General features: G+C 43.2%; 1 protein-coding gene across 1 annotated transcript in view; it reads right to left on the bottom strand.

Annotated features, from left to right (window-relative positions):
- The window catches only part of MCTP2 (multiple C2 and transmembrane domain containing 2), a 102,778-nt gene extending 89,545 nt beyond the window's left edge, over positions 1-13,233 (bottom strand). Inside the window, exons 1-3 of the mRNA XM_086471848.1 lie at positions 12,760-13,233; positions 7,972-8,034; positions 6,730-6,838 (exon numbers count right to left, since the gene is read on the bottom strand). Of these exons, the coding sequence (XP_086327974.1) occupies positions 6,730-6,838; positions 7,972-8,034; positions 12,760-13,233 (646 nt within the window). The remainder of the gene's footprint in view (positions 1-6,729; positions 6,839-7,971; positions 8,035-12,759) is intronic.
- Positions 13,234-17,711: the final 4,478 nt, after the last annotated feature.

Below are 17,711 nucleotides of genomic sequence, written 5' to 3' on the forward strand. Positions count from 1 at the left end.
AGGGGCTCAATGACACAAAGAAGAGACTTGCCTATGGCAAAAATTAGCCCAGCTGAATGTCGTATTCCCAGCCAGGGCTCAGGTATGAACACACCGGAGGGCGTGAGGACAGGGCAGAAAGGCAGATTTGTATTACTAGGCAGCACTGAGGATCTTCAGTGTAAATAGTTGCGTTTTCTTGCATTCTCAGTCTTTGGCCTAATAAAATCTCCTTATAGGGGTCCCAGAAAGATGCAGTGTGAGCTGTTAATGCAGGCAGGTGGCCCCCCAAGAGCCAGTTCTGACCACTGATAAAGCTTGAACAGTTTAAGAAACCTGTTACCTAAGCTACCTACAAAAGAAGAGTTCACAGGGTATTCTCTGGGCCCTCTATATCCTCTTCCTGTGCTCCCATCTCTGTATAACTTGATTTAACATTAATTTACCAAAGGTGGCTACGCATACAATGGATGAATTGCTTTTGTTTGAACTCAATCTGTTTTCCTGAGGTTCCTGTCTCTGTGCATTCATTTCCCATGGCCAGTCCAGGAGGGATGCTCACAGGGATCACCGTGTGTAAGAGCAAAGTTTCAGTAGCACATGTTGCACTTCCAGAAACAGGACTTGGCAGAGACAAACACTCACAGCACAAGCCCTCATACGCAGAGCCACACGGGATCCAGAAAACATCAAAATAAGCACCCAGCACCATTCAAATTCTTAGCAGTTGTAAATTAGCCATGATTACTCCTTTCAAACAGAAGTGTGAAAAGTTGCCTAATACATCTCAATAATTAATAAATCTGAAGGACTAATGATCTAATTGCGGATGCCCTGAAAACAGAGAAAGTCTAATTTAATCAGTGTGTTTGCAGGGAGCGATTCAGCCTAATTGCTCTGAGCATTTGCTTTCCAAACAGCGGACTTGCTCAAAGCTGACAAACACCCAGCACAGCACAAACACATCCCTTCCACCAGCACCCTGCTATCAGCATGGATCCAGGCAGCGGATAGCCCAGAGCTGTGAGTCGTGGGCTACTGCAGGGTCGTTACTGCTTAAAGTTAAAGAGACAAGTGATTCTGTCCTCTTTCATTTTATTTTGTCCTTGGCAGACTGAGCTTTGGCACAGCCCACACCGATGTCAGGAGCTGCCCACGGAGCAGAGCAGCACGGCCTCTTTGCCAGCCCCAGGAGCCCACCGGGACCCTCTGACAGTGGGTGGTGTTGGACGTGAAAGCAGGTGATGATGTGCTCTGGATGGGGAAGGTGGGGTGCACCCAGAAATGTGACAGCACCTTCTGTACTCCTGCAACCCACCCTGCTCCTTTCACACGTTCAGCTGCATCACCAGAGGAAAGAAAGGAGAGCAAAACCAAAGTGCAGCAACAGGAAACCTGATAGAAAAGAAATAGAGACAAGGCACAAAGATCCTGTAAAAAAAAAGTAGAAAACACAAAACCATGTGGAAAAGAGACACACACAAAATTCAGGCTGGAGCAACACAGCTGGAGGGAGGAAGATGACAACCACAGCCACTCACCAGCTGACATCACATCTGAGAAATATATTTCTTGTAACTACGCTATTTAACAGACAAAAAATATACGCAAACTTTGAAAGTGCAGGAGCTGGAAACAGGATGGGCTTCTCGCCCTCACAGACACTCAAAACCCAGTTTCTGTTTTTTCTTATAGCAGTTTCTCAGCTCAAGGAAGGTAACACTTCCTTACAGCTGTGGCGTCGTGTTGCTGCTCCACGTCACAGCATCACCGCTGTGCAAAGGTGACTCGCACAGGCAGCAATGTGCACGGTCAAAGCATCTCAGAGCCGTAAGGGAGCAGCACATTTCAGATATCATTAGATTGACTCAAACAAACATGAGGCATCACCCTGCCCTGTGAAAGTGAACCAGCAAGTAAAAATGGGCTCCAGCCTCTCCCAGTTCAAAGCCTACGGAGCTACAAGTTGTGAGCTTCACCAACAAAACTCAATGAGGCCACAAAATCACTAAGGGTACAACAAAATGACAACAATTAGAGCACTGGTTGTTAAGATTGCTTATTTTTTTTAAGCCAAATAAGATACAGAGTTACTGTCTCTCTCTTCTACAGAACTACTAGTGCTCCACAGATATTTAATTAACAAAATACATTTCTGTTTTCTTACTACTTACAGCATTAAAACTAAATAGATCACAAATGCCTTGCCATCACAGAGATACATCATATCATGTACTAACGGTAATACCATAAAAAGTTCACAAAACCCAAACTTCTGGTACTGTGTATATACACACACAGATCTATAACCTTCAGTGCTTGGTTCATCAGTTACAAGAACTGTAAATACAGGAGGACCCGTGCACCATCTAGCACCAAACGTACACGCAGGGGAGACGAACGCCGCCTGCCAAGCACACCTTACCACCTGCTTAGGCAGCTTCTAATGTATGGCTGAGTCAGACTGTATCCCAAGAAGCAGCAGTAAGAAGCAAATAAGTCAGACTCCAAGCAAACTGATGACCAACAGGTTACACCTCTGCCATTCCACATCCCCAAGAGGGGATGCATCGCCCTTTTGACCCAGAGTGGGACTTTTCAGAGCCTCTCCCCTTTCCACCAGAACCAAGGTCCTAACAGCACTCTGCTTCCTTGGCTGAGGTGCCTGTATTGGGTGTTGCTGTATGGAGGCTTTGTCTCTGTCTTCCACTCCCAAAAAAGAAAAAAAAAAAAAAGGCAATTCTGATTCTGCAATTCTGATTTTTCTTCCTGCATTCCTCATGCACTGGAAGCAACAGAGAGCACATGTAGCTGAGCCAGACACCTGGTCTACAGAGAGCAGGTCTGAGGAGAGGAGCTACAGAAAGTCAGGGACTGGAGAGACCAGAGAGCAAAAACAATCCAGGAGGCGAAGAGAAGAGCAGGAAAGAACATGGGTTAACAGGGATAATGTTATGAAGGCGGGAAGTAATAAAAATGGGGTACAGTGAAGAAGGAATTTAAAATGCACCAAAGGGAACATGTCCTGGAAAAAGTAGCACATACTGAGTCAAAAAGTCTGGAAAAATACTTGGAAAATTTGGGAAAAAGTAAAGTCACCTGTTGGTCATAGAGCCTAAAGTTACCAGCAGAACTACTCCTCACTTTTTCTCAGCCAAGTAGAATTAATTCCTAGTTAATAACTACTAAGGACATAATGAGTACCTTCAGGGAGAGCCCTGTGAATTTGCTGAGCAGAGACAGGCATTTCCACCAACAGCTGTTTCCAATGGCAGAAACATTCCTCCTTTGTCACACACCTTGGATTTATTTTTATGTATTTATATACACGCACACACAGATAGATAGATAGATATATACACTTCTTACATCGGGACCAGCAGCAGAAGCAAAGCCTGAACACCATTCCAGGAGACTTTACCCCGTCCGCTCAAATCTCCAGGACATCCCTTACCCCGTCCACTCAAATCTCCAGGACATCCCTTACCCCGTCCGCTCAAATCTCCCAGTACATCCCTTACCCCGTCCACTCAAATCTCCCAGTACATCCCTTACCCCGTCCACTCAAATCTCCAGGACATCCCTTACCCCGTCCACTCAAATCTCCCAGTACATCCCTTACCCCGTCCACTCAAATCTCCAGGACATCCCTTACCCCGTCCGCTCAAATCTCCAGGACATCCCTTACCCCGTCCGCTCAAATCTCCAGGACATCCCTTACCCCGTCCACTCAAACTCCCAGTACATCCCTTACCCCGTCCACTCAAATCTCCAGGACATCCCTTACCCCGTCCGCTCAAATCTCCAGTACATCCCTTACCCCGTCCACTCAAATCTCCAGGACATCCCTTACCCCGTCCACTCCAATCTCCAGGACATCCCTTACCCCGTCCACTCCAATCTCCAGGACATCTCTTACCCTGTCCACTCCAATCTCCAGGACATCTTGCCCATCACTTCTGGCACTAGAAGCTGGTACAGAGCCAAAACGCACCGTACGGCTAAAGCTGCTCCATCCTCGGCCAGCCCTGAAGCCGCGGGGGGGGGGGCTCAGCCCACCAAGGCGGGAGGGGGGCGCTCAGCCCCGGCAGCGGTGCGGGCAGCGGCCAGGAGGGGGCAACCGCCGCACACGGAGCGGGGCCGCCCCCCGCGGGCTGAGCCGCTGAAGCCGGTACGTTACAGCGAAGGGGGACAAGGGGGGAGGGCGGGGGGGGGAGGGCACCCGGCTTCAGAGCCGTTTTCTTTGAGGAGATGCGGAACTTCTCCCTCAAAAAATGTAAACGGGTGGGTTTGATGACTGCTTTAGGACCTTTTTTCCCCCGAGCAATTGCTACTCTCATAGTAACTGAATATTAACATTTAGAAAATTTACAAAACATGCTAAACCTGATTTAGGCTAAAGATGCTGGCATACGCTCTCCACTCTGAACGGTGTTATTTATGTACAGCATTACTGTACACAGCATTTGGAGTTAGTTTCCATCAATGATCGGTCAAGCAGTCACCACTACGAATAACCACTTTGTTTGAATAAAAGCAGGACATCGCTACTCCTACCCACGAACCTGGACACTCTCCCACCACTCCTACTTAACCAGAGCATTTTTGCAGTTGCTCACACAAGGCTGACCAGAGGAGGTTTCCAACTCCAACACACACACACAAAACACAGGACCAGCAGCTCAGCATTACCCACTGGAGAGCTCCAGCAGCTCCTTGCACCCAGAAAACCATGGGGAAGAGGGACTGAAACTCTCTTTCAGCTATGTCAGGCAACAATCTAGAGGTTTGCTGTTCCCAAAACACGAATGAAGATGACTTCGCCTTCAGCCCAAGCCACAGCCTGACTTGCAGAATATGCCGGCTGCAGACAACGAATGCCTATATTATTCAGATTATTTGGAGCAGGTTGGTATACCCCAGCCCAGCAGCTGTATCCAGCATCGGGCAGGGGGCAGAAGAGGGAAGTTGCATTCTCCTGGCCCACGAGTTTTCTCTGAGGTTTTCTCACGTTGGAGAGATGAGCAAAGCTGACAACTTCCCGATTTTGACAGCACATTGCAAAAAACCCAGCGGTTGCAGGTCAGGCCTGAGCGTTACGCAAAGATCCTAAAGAGACCTATAAAGATGTGCATCAGGGCATCAGCAGCGTGCTTTATTTTTTTTCAAGGAGCCACCACTGCAACATGATGGACAATCATTAAGTCACTGTTTTCCCTCCTCCCACTGCCTGTGCAAAAATACCAGGAATTTTATTGAATGATGCATCACCTCGCGTACTCGGTTTACCAAATGAGTGGTCATTTGCCACGAAGCAATAGAGATCCATCAAAACGCGGTTTTTTCCCCTTGCTTATGTTGTTTCGCTGCGTTGTCCAATGCTTCACTCAGACAAGCATTTGGTTTCTTACACAACAGAACACAGCCTAGAGCAAACTATGCTTTGTCTTCTTTAGAAATACTGCTCTGCTGGAATTGCTCATTCCTAGCATCTTCTCCATACAAGCAGTTGTACATGTCCTGGCTTGTGTAGCTTCCTAGTAAATGTGACGAACTGCTACACTGTGAGGAAATACATGCTTCTGTTTAAAGATCTTAATCTAAGTACTCATTCACTCCTTCCAAAAGCTGGGAGGAAAAACAAGTATACACTTGGCCAAGAGTTACTGTTCCGTGAAGATATGAAAAAACAGCACGGAAAAAGTTAACTGAGATAACAGATAGCCCAACAAGCACCCCATGCAAGAAGGTTTCTAAATCCGTACAGGTCCCTCCAGATGCAAACCTTCACAGGCCATCAAGCTGTGCAAGCTTGTTTTCTTTAAAACTGTAAGAATAAACCCTGTTACTCCATCTGAAAAAAGAGAGATATTGCTCATACATTTTGCAATGCAAAACTATCAGAACTGTTTCCACATGCAGAAAAAAAATAGGAAATAAAGAATAAATCTAAAATGCAGAAAGACTGGACATATGGGAGAGCTCTCTGACAGGTTCAGCTTGAAGGTCCTGAATCAGCTGCTGCTGCAGAGCCCTACAAGCCTTCACAGAGCCTCCGGCAGCACAGCAATTCCCTCCACAGCAAGCTGAGAAACTACCAACTGGCTGCTTAGAAGCACTTTTACTCCCTGTTGCAACAGCCTGAAAGAGAGCCAAGCTAACAGCAGGTACTTTCACACAATTTTTCCAGGAATTTCCCAAATTTTTTCTAATTTGTTTGATAATGTGCGGGGGGGGGGGGGGGGGGGGAGTGTTAAATGTTGTCCTCCTTAGGCTGCATCCCAGATTAGAGAGGGGATGTTTGGCTTACAGCCCTGTTCTCATGGTTTCCCTTTTATTAAATTCTTTGCAGCTAACCCCAAAAGCGCTCCTAGAGCAGCTCCATCATTTAACAAGTTTCAAACTCTTCAAAAATTCTTTGGCTTTTTTTTTTTTTTTTTAAGCTCAAATAGAATTTCTCAAGAACAATCACTTTGAAGTTCCTGAGTAGGTACAGATGCTAAGTCCAGCCAAGAAGGTGCTTTGAGGCTGCGCAGTCAGACAGGAGGAGCAGCGAGCAGAGGGCAGCTCCCTTCCCTGCGTATCTAAGGTGGATAACCCCAATCGTTGAATGCTCTGACCCAAGGCAAGGGACACAAGTCAATGACTTGTTGTATCAGCGATAACAGGAGCCAACTGCTGCCAAACTGAAAGCAGTGAAAGGAGAGCCATGTGAAATTTAAAGGATATCAGCTGAAAGGTGGGGCTCACCACAGCGATCTCTGATAACCAGGTTCCGGCCTTCCTTCAGGTGGATGGTCAGCAGGTAGGCAAAGGGGCTGGGCAGGTCACTCAAGCAATCGTTTGCTTCCTCTACAGCCTAAGGAGAACAAAGAAATCAGTCAGTGCTGCACACGTCCTGAAGCGGACCATGAACGAAGCAGGTGTTCTCTCGGTATTGCAGAGACAAAAGTTCTCATCTTTCCTTAGGGCAATCTTTTACAGAAAGAAAAGAAAAATATTTCTTTCCCAGGCTTTGTTTCATTATGCAAATAATTAATTATCCACATCAGGTATGTTCTACAAAGCAAGGGGTAAACAAGGAGGGTTATACCTGAAAAGGAGTGGCAATATTAAGAACTACAAATGCACACACAGGTTTTCCAAATCCTACCAACTTAGTGCATTTTTTTTTTCCTAGCTGTTTCTTGTGCATTCATAGAATATCTCAAGTGGGAAGGGACCCATAAGGATCATCGAGTCCATTCATACTTATCTGACCTCATGAGGAAGTACATTTCACACAGCTACTAAGAGGACAGCATTTCTTTACACAGTTCTAAGAGAGAAACGCAGGCGTGGGCAATGCTAGTTGTGAGGTTTCGCAGCAGCAAACTCCAGAGGATTCTTGTTCATCAGAGATGCTGCCAGGGTTACACACCTCAGCAGAGCCATCATCCATCATTTCAGTGAAAACAGCCCCTGGACAATACTTGAGAGGTTATCAGAGGGCAAAGGTAGAGAAGTTCAGCCGGAACAGGCAAACATGCTTTACATGAGAACAGCACGTGTCAAAAACTGCCAATGCCTTTTCACGCTGCCCTAAAACGGTTTTTGTTGTCCATCAAACCCTACAGCCACGTTAAGGTATTTGCTGCCTTTAGTTTAATTTCTGGCCTGCTACTTGAGAACTTAAGCTGGTGCCTTCATTAGTTACCAGTACAACATAGAAATTATAGAACATTTTAAAAAAAAAAAAAAAAAAAACACACAGAACATTTGGGTCTATTTAAAACATTAGCAACACAAAAAACCCACACAAAACCCAACAAAAACACAAAACCACCACTAAACAAACAAAAAACCCAACAAACCAAAGAAAAACACACTGAAGAAATCTATAGAAGGCTTCACCTGCTGGGTTTTTAAATTTGTAAGAAGCAAAGAACCTAAACCTAAAATAAATTGTGCTTCTGATCAAGTTTCAAAATGCTTTAAAATGAAAGGACTTACCATCTGATCATCAAATATTTGAGATGATATGGAAGAGTCTAGATCCATTTCTCCACATGGATACTATAAAAAAAATACAAAGAATTATACAACAGTAAGTAATATAGGGATCAAGAAAATAGTCCTAGTATCAGTCAACAAAGTACTCGTATGTGTGTAACCAGTGAAATTGTTTTACTTCTGCTTATAGAAACTTTCTCTCCATAATTTAGGTATAAATTTCTTTTTCCTGTTTCATAGTAATTGCACTTAGTCTCTTGAATTTAATCTAAAAATATAAGACCCTGCTTCCAGCTACTGGAATAAATTCTTCTCCTCCCCAGTAGACCCGTGCTTTCAGTGCTGAAGGTCCTTACCACAAACTTTCCTGGTGCATCTGATGACTTATCAGTCAGTGTTGCAATGCTGACCCCCACCCTGAGCAGATTTATATTTGTTGAATCTCCAAGTAATCCTTGCTAAGATGAAAAAAAAAATAAAATAAAAAAATGCCAGAAGTGGTGGCAGCAGCAGCAATATCCTGGGGTTGGAGAGCCAGCTGCTCTCTTACTTGACTACAATTCTACAATTTCTCCCAAAAGTCCAGGTCTGGGAAAAGTTTTGTTCTGGGCTTTTTTTTTTTTTTCTTCAAAAAAAAACAACCCAACAAAGTGCTTAGGGGAAAAGTTAGAAAGAAAAGGTCAATGGGAAAGGGAAAAAAATATGTTGGACATGTACTTCCCCCCACTTTCTGCAATACCAGGAAGATCCAAAGGATTTTTATCTAGTGTCCAGCACAGGAGAGGAAGTCAAATATTTCTTCCTAAATACTGACTCATCCAAAAGCTTGAGGCTATGGTGGCACAGCATCAGGACTGTCTGAACGCACAGAAGGGATTCATCAGTCAAGACACCTCTGGTGCTATTGTGACTGCTAGAACAGTCTATGATCATCACTTCAGCTGAAGAGGACCTACGTGCCTGGGCAACTCTCTTGGTCTAATGCAGGGCAGTCACAGCCCATCCAAATACAAAGATTTATGCTAAGAATAACCTCGGTCTCCAGAAATGCACACAAGGTGGAATTCGATCCTCATGTGAAAATGCTATTATGTGCAGTGCGGTAACATCTGAATCTCTCAGATGAGAGCTCCATTGTGTGCAGCACTATACAAACATTAAAAAAAAAGAACCAGCTCCAGCAAAAATCATAAATCTTAGAGGTATCGATATACTGAAATAAAAATTAAATACGCTTTTGTGTAATTCTTCTCCTCCCCCCCCAAAATACATATATTACATATCAGGAAGTACATCAATCCAGCATTGCAAGTAAAATTTCACTTGCACGACAGCTGAAATTTAACATTATGGTTCCCACAGTAACCATAACTTGGCCACCTTGCAAAAACACATTAAAAGTAGAAAAATTATCATCATAAAGAGCAGCAGAAGAGTTTTCTCCCACAACAGAGCTGAGTTACAGCTGCTAGGGGAACCCTAACTTTGAATTTCCTGACTAGTATGCATAAAATCTCACTTGTGGGCATTAAACAAAGTGCTTCTCACAGTCTCTGGCTTCACAGGAATCTCCTTCAGGCACTATCAGTGGTACTGATAATTGTTTCTCTTTACAGCTTGTTTTACATGGCATAAACACAGAATCAAAGAACTGCATTGAAATTATAAAAATAAAGTACCCTTTCTGCTAGCTTGAAATCATTTATAATAAAAAAAATACCCTCAAAGTTATGATTTGGTCTTTATTCTGCTTTTTTTTTGTTTACCTGCATTACATTGACATCTTGAACAAAGATTATAATTTTAAATAAAAAAAGCTTGGTTTTTCATTATAGCACCATATAATGTAAATTGCTGTTATTCTAGGTAGCTAATTGTAAAGAGATCACTGAATACAGACAAAAGCCTCACTAAAAATATGGTCCTGAAATCTTGATTTTTATCTATCTACAGTGACATTTCTGAACTTTAAAGTATAAACAAATGTGGCCACATCCACCAAGCAGGTCATAGTCCCAAACGTATCTGTGTAAAAACAAATGAAACACAAGTGTATTTTTTTTATATATAGAGATAGGTAGATACATCTCAATCAATCAAATGTTCCTCCTGAGAAAATTTACAACCTCTACCTCCTCTTATTTTCTGCGGAAGAATGATTCAAAATAGAAGGGCACTGAGCGCAGCAGCAATGGGAGGAGGCTTTGGGTTGCCAGTGACTCACTGCAAGGTGCCAGTAAGGAGACAAAGAAATGGAGTCAGAGCACTTCAGCAGTGATGTGTGACCACTGACAAAACCCAACCGCAAAAAGTGGTCTGAACGGTGCCCTCTGCAACCTGAATCAATCAGGGAGGGGTCCATTGCAACTTCAGTTGCTTCTTCACCCTTCAAATTTGCCTGGCTGGGCTGCAATAGAGAACACATAAAGTAAACCTCTTAGCAAATGGAAATATGGTACCTGTGGCAAAAGCCTTTACTGAAGACATCACGCTCCGAGCAGTGACAGCTCTGTACTGAGAGTTTAGATGAGTGTAAAAACCACAGGCCCACACTGAGCTCATGCATGAGGCTCGGAAAGTATCTGATGGTGCTGGGTGACCAAAGATAACCAGGAAATGAGTAGGTGGCATGTGACAAGCAATTCAAGGGGAAAAAAGCTCAACCTACATTTTTGCCTTTTTTAGTTTGTTTTGTTCCAGGGATCTGCCTTCCTTCTGATTTACCTCACTCATCAATGAACAATGCTTACAAAAGAACAATGGGAGCTACGGTCGTGCTCCTCACAGCAACTCCACCCAGTATTAGGAGACCAATAACTTCTGTAATAAACCATCCCCATCTGAGGCACACAAAGTACAAATTTTGTAGCTGTTCAATGAAGTACATGAAAAGCTGAATATTGAGGTATTTACCGACTTCAACTTAATAATAACTAAATTTATTCAACGTTCCTTATCTATTCCTACTTTTCTCTGCTTCACTCTCTGCTATGTATTCTTCAGGGGAAAAAAAAAAAATCTCTTTCTGCATGTAAAAGTTGTGACTGGAGACAGTTTATTGGGAGGAAGGTAGGACATTCACATAGCAAGATGCTTTGCCATAAAAGTAAATACCAAATTATTAATACCACAAACACACATATAAACACATAAATACACACTTTGGGAAAGATTTAAATGCTGCAGAGAATGAGCCGGACTCAGACAGTGCATCTGGAGTAAGCTTGAAGTTGAGCTTTTCCATCACCATACAGCTACCTCTTCCTCCTAAAGCACTTAGTTTGCCCCAAGACAAAGTAGGATTTAGGATTAACTTTGATGCTGCTGCAGTAAATTTTAGGTTAGAGTTTCTGGTCTACAACAGTAGAAAAGAACTACTGCTATCATTCAAACAACCTGGAAAAACTCCTAAAATAATGGCATGTTCATAATTTTCGATCTATTGTATACTGAGTTTCTATAATTTTTGAGTAAAGTTTAAGCACAGAAACAAAACTATATATTATTTTAGCTATTTTTCTTATGCAGACCTCTGAATAACAGTACACTCCAGTGAGCTGAAACCAATGTGTTAACAATTTACAAACGCTACACTGGAAGTGTTGGTCAGCATCTACCAGTCTGACACTTTGCATCACAACAGACTAGGAGCCAATACAGACCTACAAGATCCAGAACAAGCAGTTTTATAGGCGAAAGGGCCATTCTCCCTGTAGCAGCACTAACCATAATTTTAATCGACATTTTTAAGTTGTATGTTCAACCTGTGAAATCACCAGTCCCAAAGGAGGACTTTGAACAAAGTGTCTATTTCCCATTTTTGCATCTCGGATGACTAAGGAAAGCAGCTACCATAACTGTAACACCGAGATTACAGGTGAAAAGGCCTCAAAACAAAGTCCAAAAGCTAACCTTCCCATTGAAAATACTTCCACAAAACTTAAATAAAACAAATTTTGCCTAAAATATTTCATGCAGCCACGATCTTCACCTGCTGCCTATATTATAAAGCCATTGTGCAACAACCCAGGATTCCCTGCTTTGCTCAGGCCAGGCAGGAATTGATGTTTTGTGTCACATTTGAAGCACACTGGATTTGTTCATGGGACATTATGTCCAGGCACATAAATACTGACACAGAGACTGGGCAGAAGGGAAGAAGGGGGACAAGAAGGGGAATGCGGAGGAAACATTTTGATTTTGCACCTCCTCTAATTAATCACAACGAAACCCAAAGGACAGCCCTGAGCATGATGCTATGAGTTCCCTGTCCTCCATCGTGTACTTGTTGCGGTTAACTCATGGTACAGGCAGAGTTCACCTCGCTCACCGGTCATCTTTCACCTCTTGCCTTCAGCTGGATCTTGAGGGGGCAGATGGTAAAGTTGATTTTGCTATATAGCAATCCTGGCAAAGCTATAAACTCAAAAGAATGCTACAGAAAATGTACCAGCAGTCTATTTCAGAGCTCAGAGGGCCGCAACAACTTCTGACTTAAGCAAGCAATTCCAACAAATCTGAAAAATTTGAGGTATCACAGCCTTACCAGAATAAAAAAAGAAGAAAAAAAAAAAAAAACAGACCAGGGTTATTTTGCAGCTCTAGGCTGACAGAAAGGGTATTAGTCTCCAACAATTTGTACATCACGCATGGTTTATGCTTATTTTTATCCCCCATTCATTCCTCGAATAGGGCCCCCTCCTCCATCCCTTTATAACCCAGGCAATAATGGAGAAACACAACGAGCCCAAGGCAGCCACTGAACCTGGCTGCTGCCCAAGCACCTACCTCTGCCCCCTCATCCGTCAGAGCGGTGCTCAGGCGGGTGCTCTGCAGCAGCGCAAAGAGGTCGTCGCTGGACCTCCTCTTCCCCTCGGGCATGTGGCCGCCCACGATGTGCTCGTCCGGGTGGGCGACTGTCACCTCCGTGTGTGCCACCTGCTGCGGCTCCCACAGCCAGTCCTCTCCTGCCGGCCTCACCGAAGCGCTTCTGCTTTTCAGGGACACCACAGACCTGGAGAAGCTCTTGGGGGAGCAGCTCGAGAACACCTGAGTACTTGAACAAGTCGTTTCTTCTTCTGTAAGTGTCTCCACCTCCAGCATGTCAGGCACGGACACGCTGAGGCGTCGGTCCAAGGCATGGACCTTGCTCTCCACCATTTTGCTAGACCTCTTCTTTGTCTTCCTCACGCTTAGGTTCTGCAGGAAAGGTCTAGTTTTCTGCTTCAGGGATCCCCAGACGGATGGTTTATCCAAGTCCATTGCTGCAAGGGGAATCTCAGCAATGCCTCCCGCATGAAACAGCTTCAGCGATTCCCAATGTGACTAAAAGGAACGTAGGAAGAAGGCAAGTCAATCACGAAAGTGAACAGCTGCTGAAGATTATGATTCACGTTGTCTCATCTTGAAACTTTCAGTCATTTTTCTAAACAGTTAAAACAAAGCATTAGTAAGTGCTTCCAAATACAATCTGGTGGGTAGGTTTGATTATTTAGGAGGAAAACAGCCGGAACAAGTGTTTAATCCTACACTAAAATGCAATGTCTGCCCACTACTTTATGATTGCTAAGAGGAGACATTAAATTTCTTCTTCTGCCAAGTCCTGATTTGTGAAAATTTGAGGTCTATCCAACTTGAAACCGTTTCTGTACAAAACTTAGTGATGGAGTTAAATCCCGGTAATGCTAGCACACGGAAAATGCTGGCAAAGCTGGCACCACAATTTCCACTGACACTTTTCCAGACTATGTAGGGTGTTTTGGCTATTACCTACGTGGATTCTGACACGATGTGTTAGTGGACAAACACAACACGAAAAACAGCTCCACAAACTAAGCAGCTGAGGCTGAAGAGGATGCATAGCACAGGAGAAATCCCAGCTGAGACCTCAAAAACAGTCCCTGATGTCAACTCACTGCCAGTCAAAGTAGCCACTGACAAACTAGTGTTCTTCATAAAGGTGGTAATTGAGAGAAAGTGACAACAAAAATGGACAGATGGTTCACATACAGATTTTGAAAACCTACTGGTGGGCTCTTGTCTTTAAGTTGATTCATAGTGAGCATTTATACAGTAAGGAATCACAAGAAGAAAGGAGCCAAAACTAAATCATGTACTGTATCTGCATCGTAAGGGAGCAGTTGAATGGACACCTCTGTGCACAGGAACATCCTCACGGATGGCACCTTTTGCTGTTAACAGCTGAGCAACCATCCTTACTCTGTGAAGCACAGATAGTCAAATCAAAGCTCATTAAGAAAAAAGCTGATGAAACCTGCAGATTTACTCCTTTATAGTGCCAAAAAACACAGACACAGAGGTTACAGCATATATGTGTGTCCTTAGAAATGTATACCCGTTAACTACATGACTGCTGCTTCCAAAACTCACAGCATATTTATGTTCTAACAATTGCATAGTTGACCAAAAATTACTTATCCCACTGTTTTCCTGATCACTAGGGAAAATGCCAGAACAGGCAATAAAAATACAACTGTTGGATTAATACAGCTAGAGAAATCACTGTCTGCTTTCGAAGAAATCTACTCTTACATTCATTAATTTTAATCAGGTTCTACAGCCAGTAACTTAATAACTTACTCCAATCATTTTATGACTAATCCCACAGCAGACTGTTCAGGCATCTACAAAACATGCTTTAACTGTATTACTAGATAGCTAAAGCTGCAAAATCCTTATATTGGTACATAAATGATTAATATCAGCATCATTATATTCCATACAAAAAATAATAAGCTTTAATGGCATTACATGCGTTCACAAGGCAGCAACAAATTTTTCCCAAATGGGAAGATGTGCTAGTATAGATGTATCAGCTTCATACAGTACTTTCACCTCTATCTCCAGAAGTCGGACCCAGTATCAAAGCGCACATGGACAAACTAAAACTATGTTTTCCCCCTCACAGCACCACTGAGAAGACAATTTTCTGAACCTCACAGAGGGAGATTTGAGGCACACGAAGGCATGGCAGGGCTTTCTTTTCTCACCGAACTCAGAGTGAAGTGCAAGACAATCAGATTTACAGAGGGAGGAGAAAAGAAATAAATGCCAATCCTGGCACATACTACAGGAGACACAGGGATGCTCGTGCTGGAGCTGCACCTGATGCCCTGTGCAAGCTCAGAGACGTGGCTGTATTTGCTCTCATTAGCCAATAGCTTTCACTTAGGCTCTTCCCTCTTTAAATAAAAACTTGACAAGGCAGCCGCAGGCCTCCTTGGCAGCATTACATCTCATGCCAATAACAGAAACTATTGGGCTAAACACATCTGCACAAAACATTATGAAATGCACTGCTGGGACTCATTTAAACAACTCATCTACTTCCAGTGCTCTCTGCTTTGCTTGCCTACATGCACAGAAAACTGGTGGAGTAAAGATATTGTAAATAAAGGCAGGACCCAGCTCAACAGCCACTTCCCAAGGCTCTTACTGCTTCCTATTCCCTTCCTGTTATTCTCCACCCCTCTCATTTAGACGACCCACTGCTGTTGTTTTTATTTTCTTTGCTTTGAGATTTTGTTTCCTAGCAGAGGACTTGTTCCTGTAGGTTTTTCCAGCTGCTTTCCCCCAATTGAATGTTTTTTTCCAGTTATGTTCCCTCAGTTGCTGAACAGAAATGCCCATTCAGCAAGGGTGGTGCAGGGACCAGACTGTATCTCTGAGATCCACTAGCATTTAACCTAGAATGAGCAGAGTCCTCCTCAAGCCAGGCAGAATCACATGGAAGGGAAAAAAAATAAAAACAAAAAATACCAAAAAACTGGGGGAAAAGTTTCTAGGTTTTGGTCAAGACAGCAGGGCTGGCTCCAGCTACTTCCCACCTAGCAGCTCCCACTCCAGTTCCCACACTGGGACACCACAGTTTGCTGTGTAGGGAGTACCAGGTTGCCTGAGCTGAGGCCACAGAAGAAACGAGCCCATCCCTGGATTGCTGAGGAGCTTGGCGATACTCCACCTCTGAACCTTTACACCCACACCCCTGCTGCAGCTATAACTTTTCTTCCATAAATATTGTATTAACAAATTAATCCAAATGATGCTTATAATACACAAATAAAAATAAATACACAATCTGTTCTAATCTGAGAAAAGAGTAAATACAGCCGGATTGGCAAATGCACTCTGACACCAGACTGGCACTTTTTTCAATTCCTTAGTTAAAGCATAAAAAAAAACCCCACATCACCACCGTGACCAGAAATCCGTTCCCCAGAGAGGTCACTGAAGGGCAGCGATGGGGACCACCCTCTCCCCTCCGTGGGGTGCTGGAGCCAGGGGTGCCAGGCTTTCCAGGTTACCCCTGTGCCACACCAGCACCTATTCACATGCACAACTGTTCTTTCTTCCTACACCAATTTTTCTCTGCTTTTCCATACCGAGCGACATCAATAGAAACACATGATTTTAAAGAGACAGAAATTCTCCCTTGCTTGTAAAAAGTGTGTTCTCAGTACCAATGTGTTGTTCACGTACTCCTTATCCTCCACAGGCCAGAAGTTTTCTCTCTTCCTTCCACAGCCTCAGAAGTTCGGTGCCAGCCATATCACCAAATATTCCCTAAGCAACCACAGGGAAAAGCATACTTTGCCAAATTCTTGGTCTAACCTTGGCCTGTTTATTCTTTTCCTGCATCAATGGCACATTGTAGCAAAAATCTGCACGTGGTAATCAAAGAAAAACATTTCCTGTGATCAATTGCAACTTTGCTGGTTTAATTTAGTTGAATGGTTCCCTGTGCTTAGGTAACAAAAAAAAAAAAAAAAAAAAATAAACCTTTTTCGCCCATCTTCTTCAGCCTTCTCTTTAATATGCTGCTAAATCTCAAAATCTCAGAATAAACCATATAATTTAATCTCTTCCTTCAGAGACACCAATTCTCCTTGCACCTGTCATTTTTATTTTGCTGTCTTCTCCTCTTTGGGGGGCAATACGGGCAAGAAGAAAAGGGCTAGTGACAGAAAAGTTGGTCACAGCTCACCGTCTGACTGTTATAACAAGTATTTCTAGCATTTTATTATCCCTTAAGTATCTTCTAATTATGGTCCTTGGGATTTTTTTTTTTTTTAATGTGCTTTGGTTTCTCTCACTGTAACACTCCCTACGTACTTCCTTGAATTGTTACAATATTCAGAGCTAAATGATTTTTTTTAGGTGTTTTGATAGGTGGCTACAAGAGATATTTCAAATGCTATTGAAAGCCTAGAGAAATCACTCTGCAATTCTACTTATTGTCGTCAAGAAGCCAGAAAAGCCACAAGTGAGAAATACTCCAAGACACCAAAAACATTATAAAAGTGCCCAATATAACTAAGCTGGCAAACAAAACCAGATTGATTTACATAGTGAAGAAAGACAACATATTCAACAATTTCCAATAAGTAACCGTTCCCTGCACACCCAGAAGTGCATGGTGCTCACTGAAGCACCCCTGAAACACTCCCTGCCAATGCTTTTAAGAAGCATCCTCAAAGCCAGCAAGAAGATAAAAACACAACCAAACACACCACCGCCGCTATTACAACTTTCATAAATCTAGTAATCATTATACTCAATTTGCTTATCCAATTAAGGTGAAAACGTTGGGTCGGTTTGCATGCCATCCATCTTCATAACATCTCATTCAGTCAGCATGTTTTCAGCTACAACTAAATGCTAGCCAACAATTAAACCCATCGTAGCTGAACATACTAACATGCATTAGAGGCTGTTAGGGA

The sequence above is a fragment of the Leptosomus discolor genome, chromosome 11, assembly GCF_034619465.1.
Source record: "Leptosomus discolor isolate bLepDis1 chromosome 11, bLepDis1.hap2, whole genome shotgun sequence".
Lineage (NCBI taxonomy): Eukaryota > Metazoa > Chordata > Aves > Leptosomiformes > Leptosomidae > Leptosomus > Leptosomus discolor.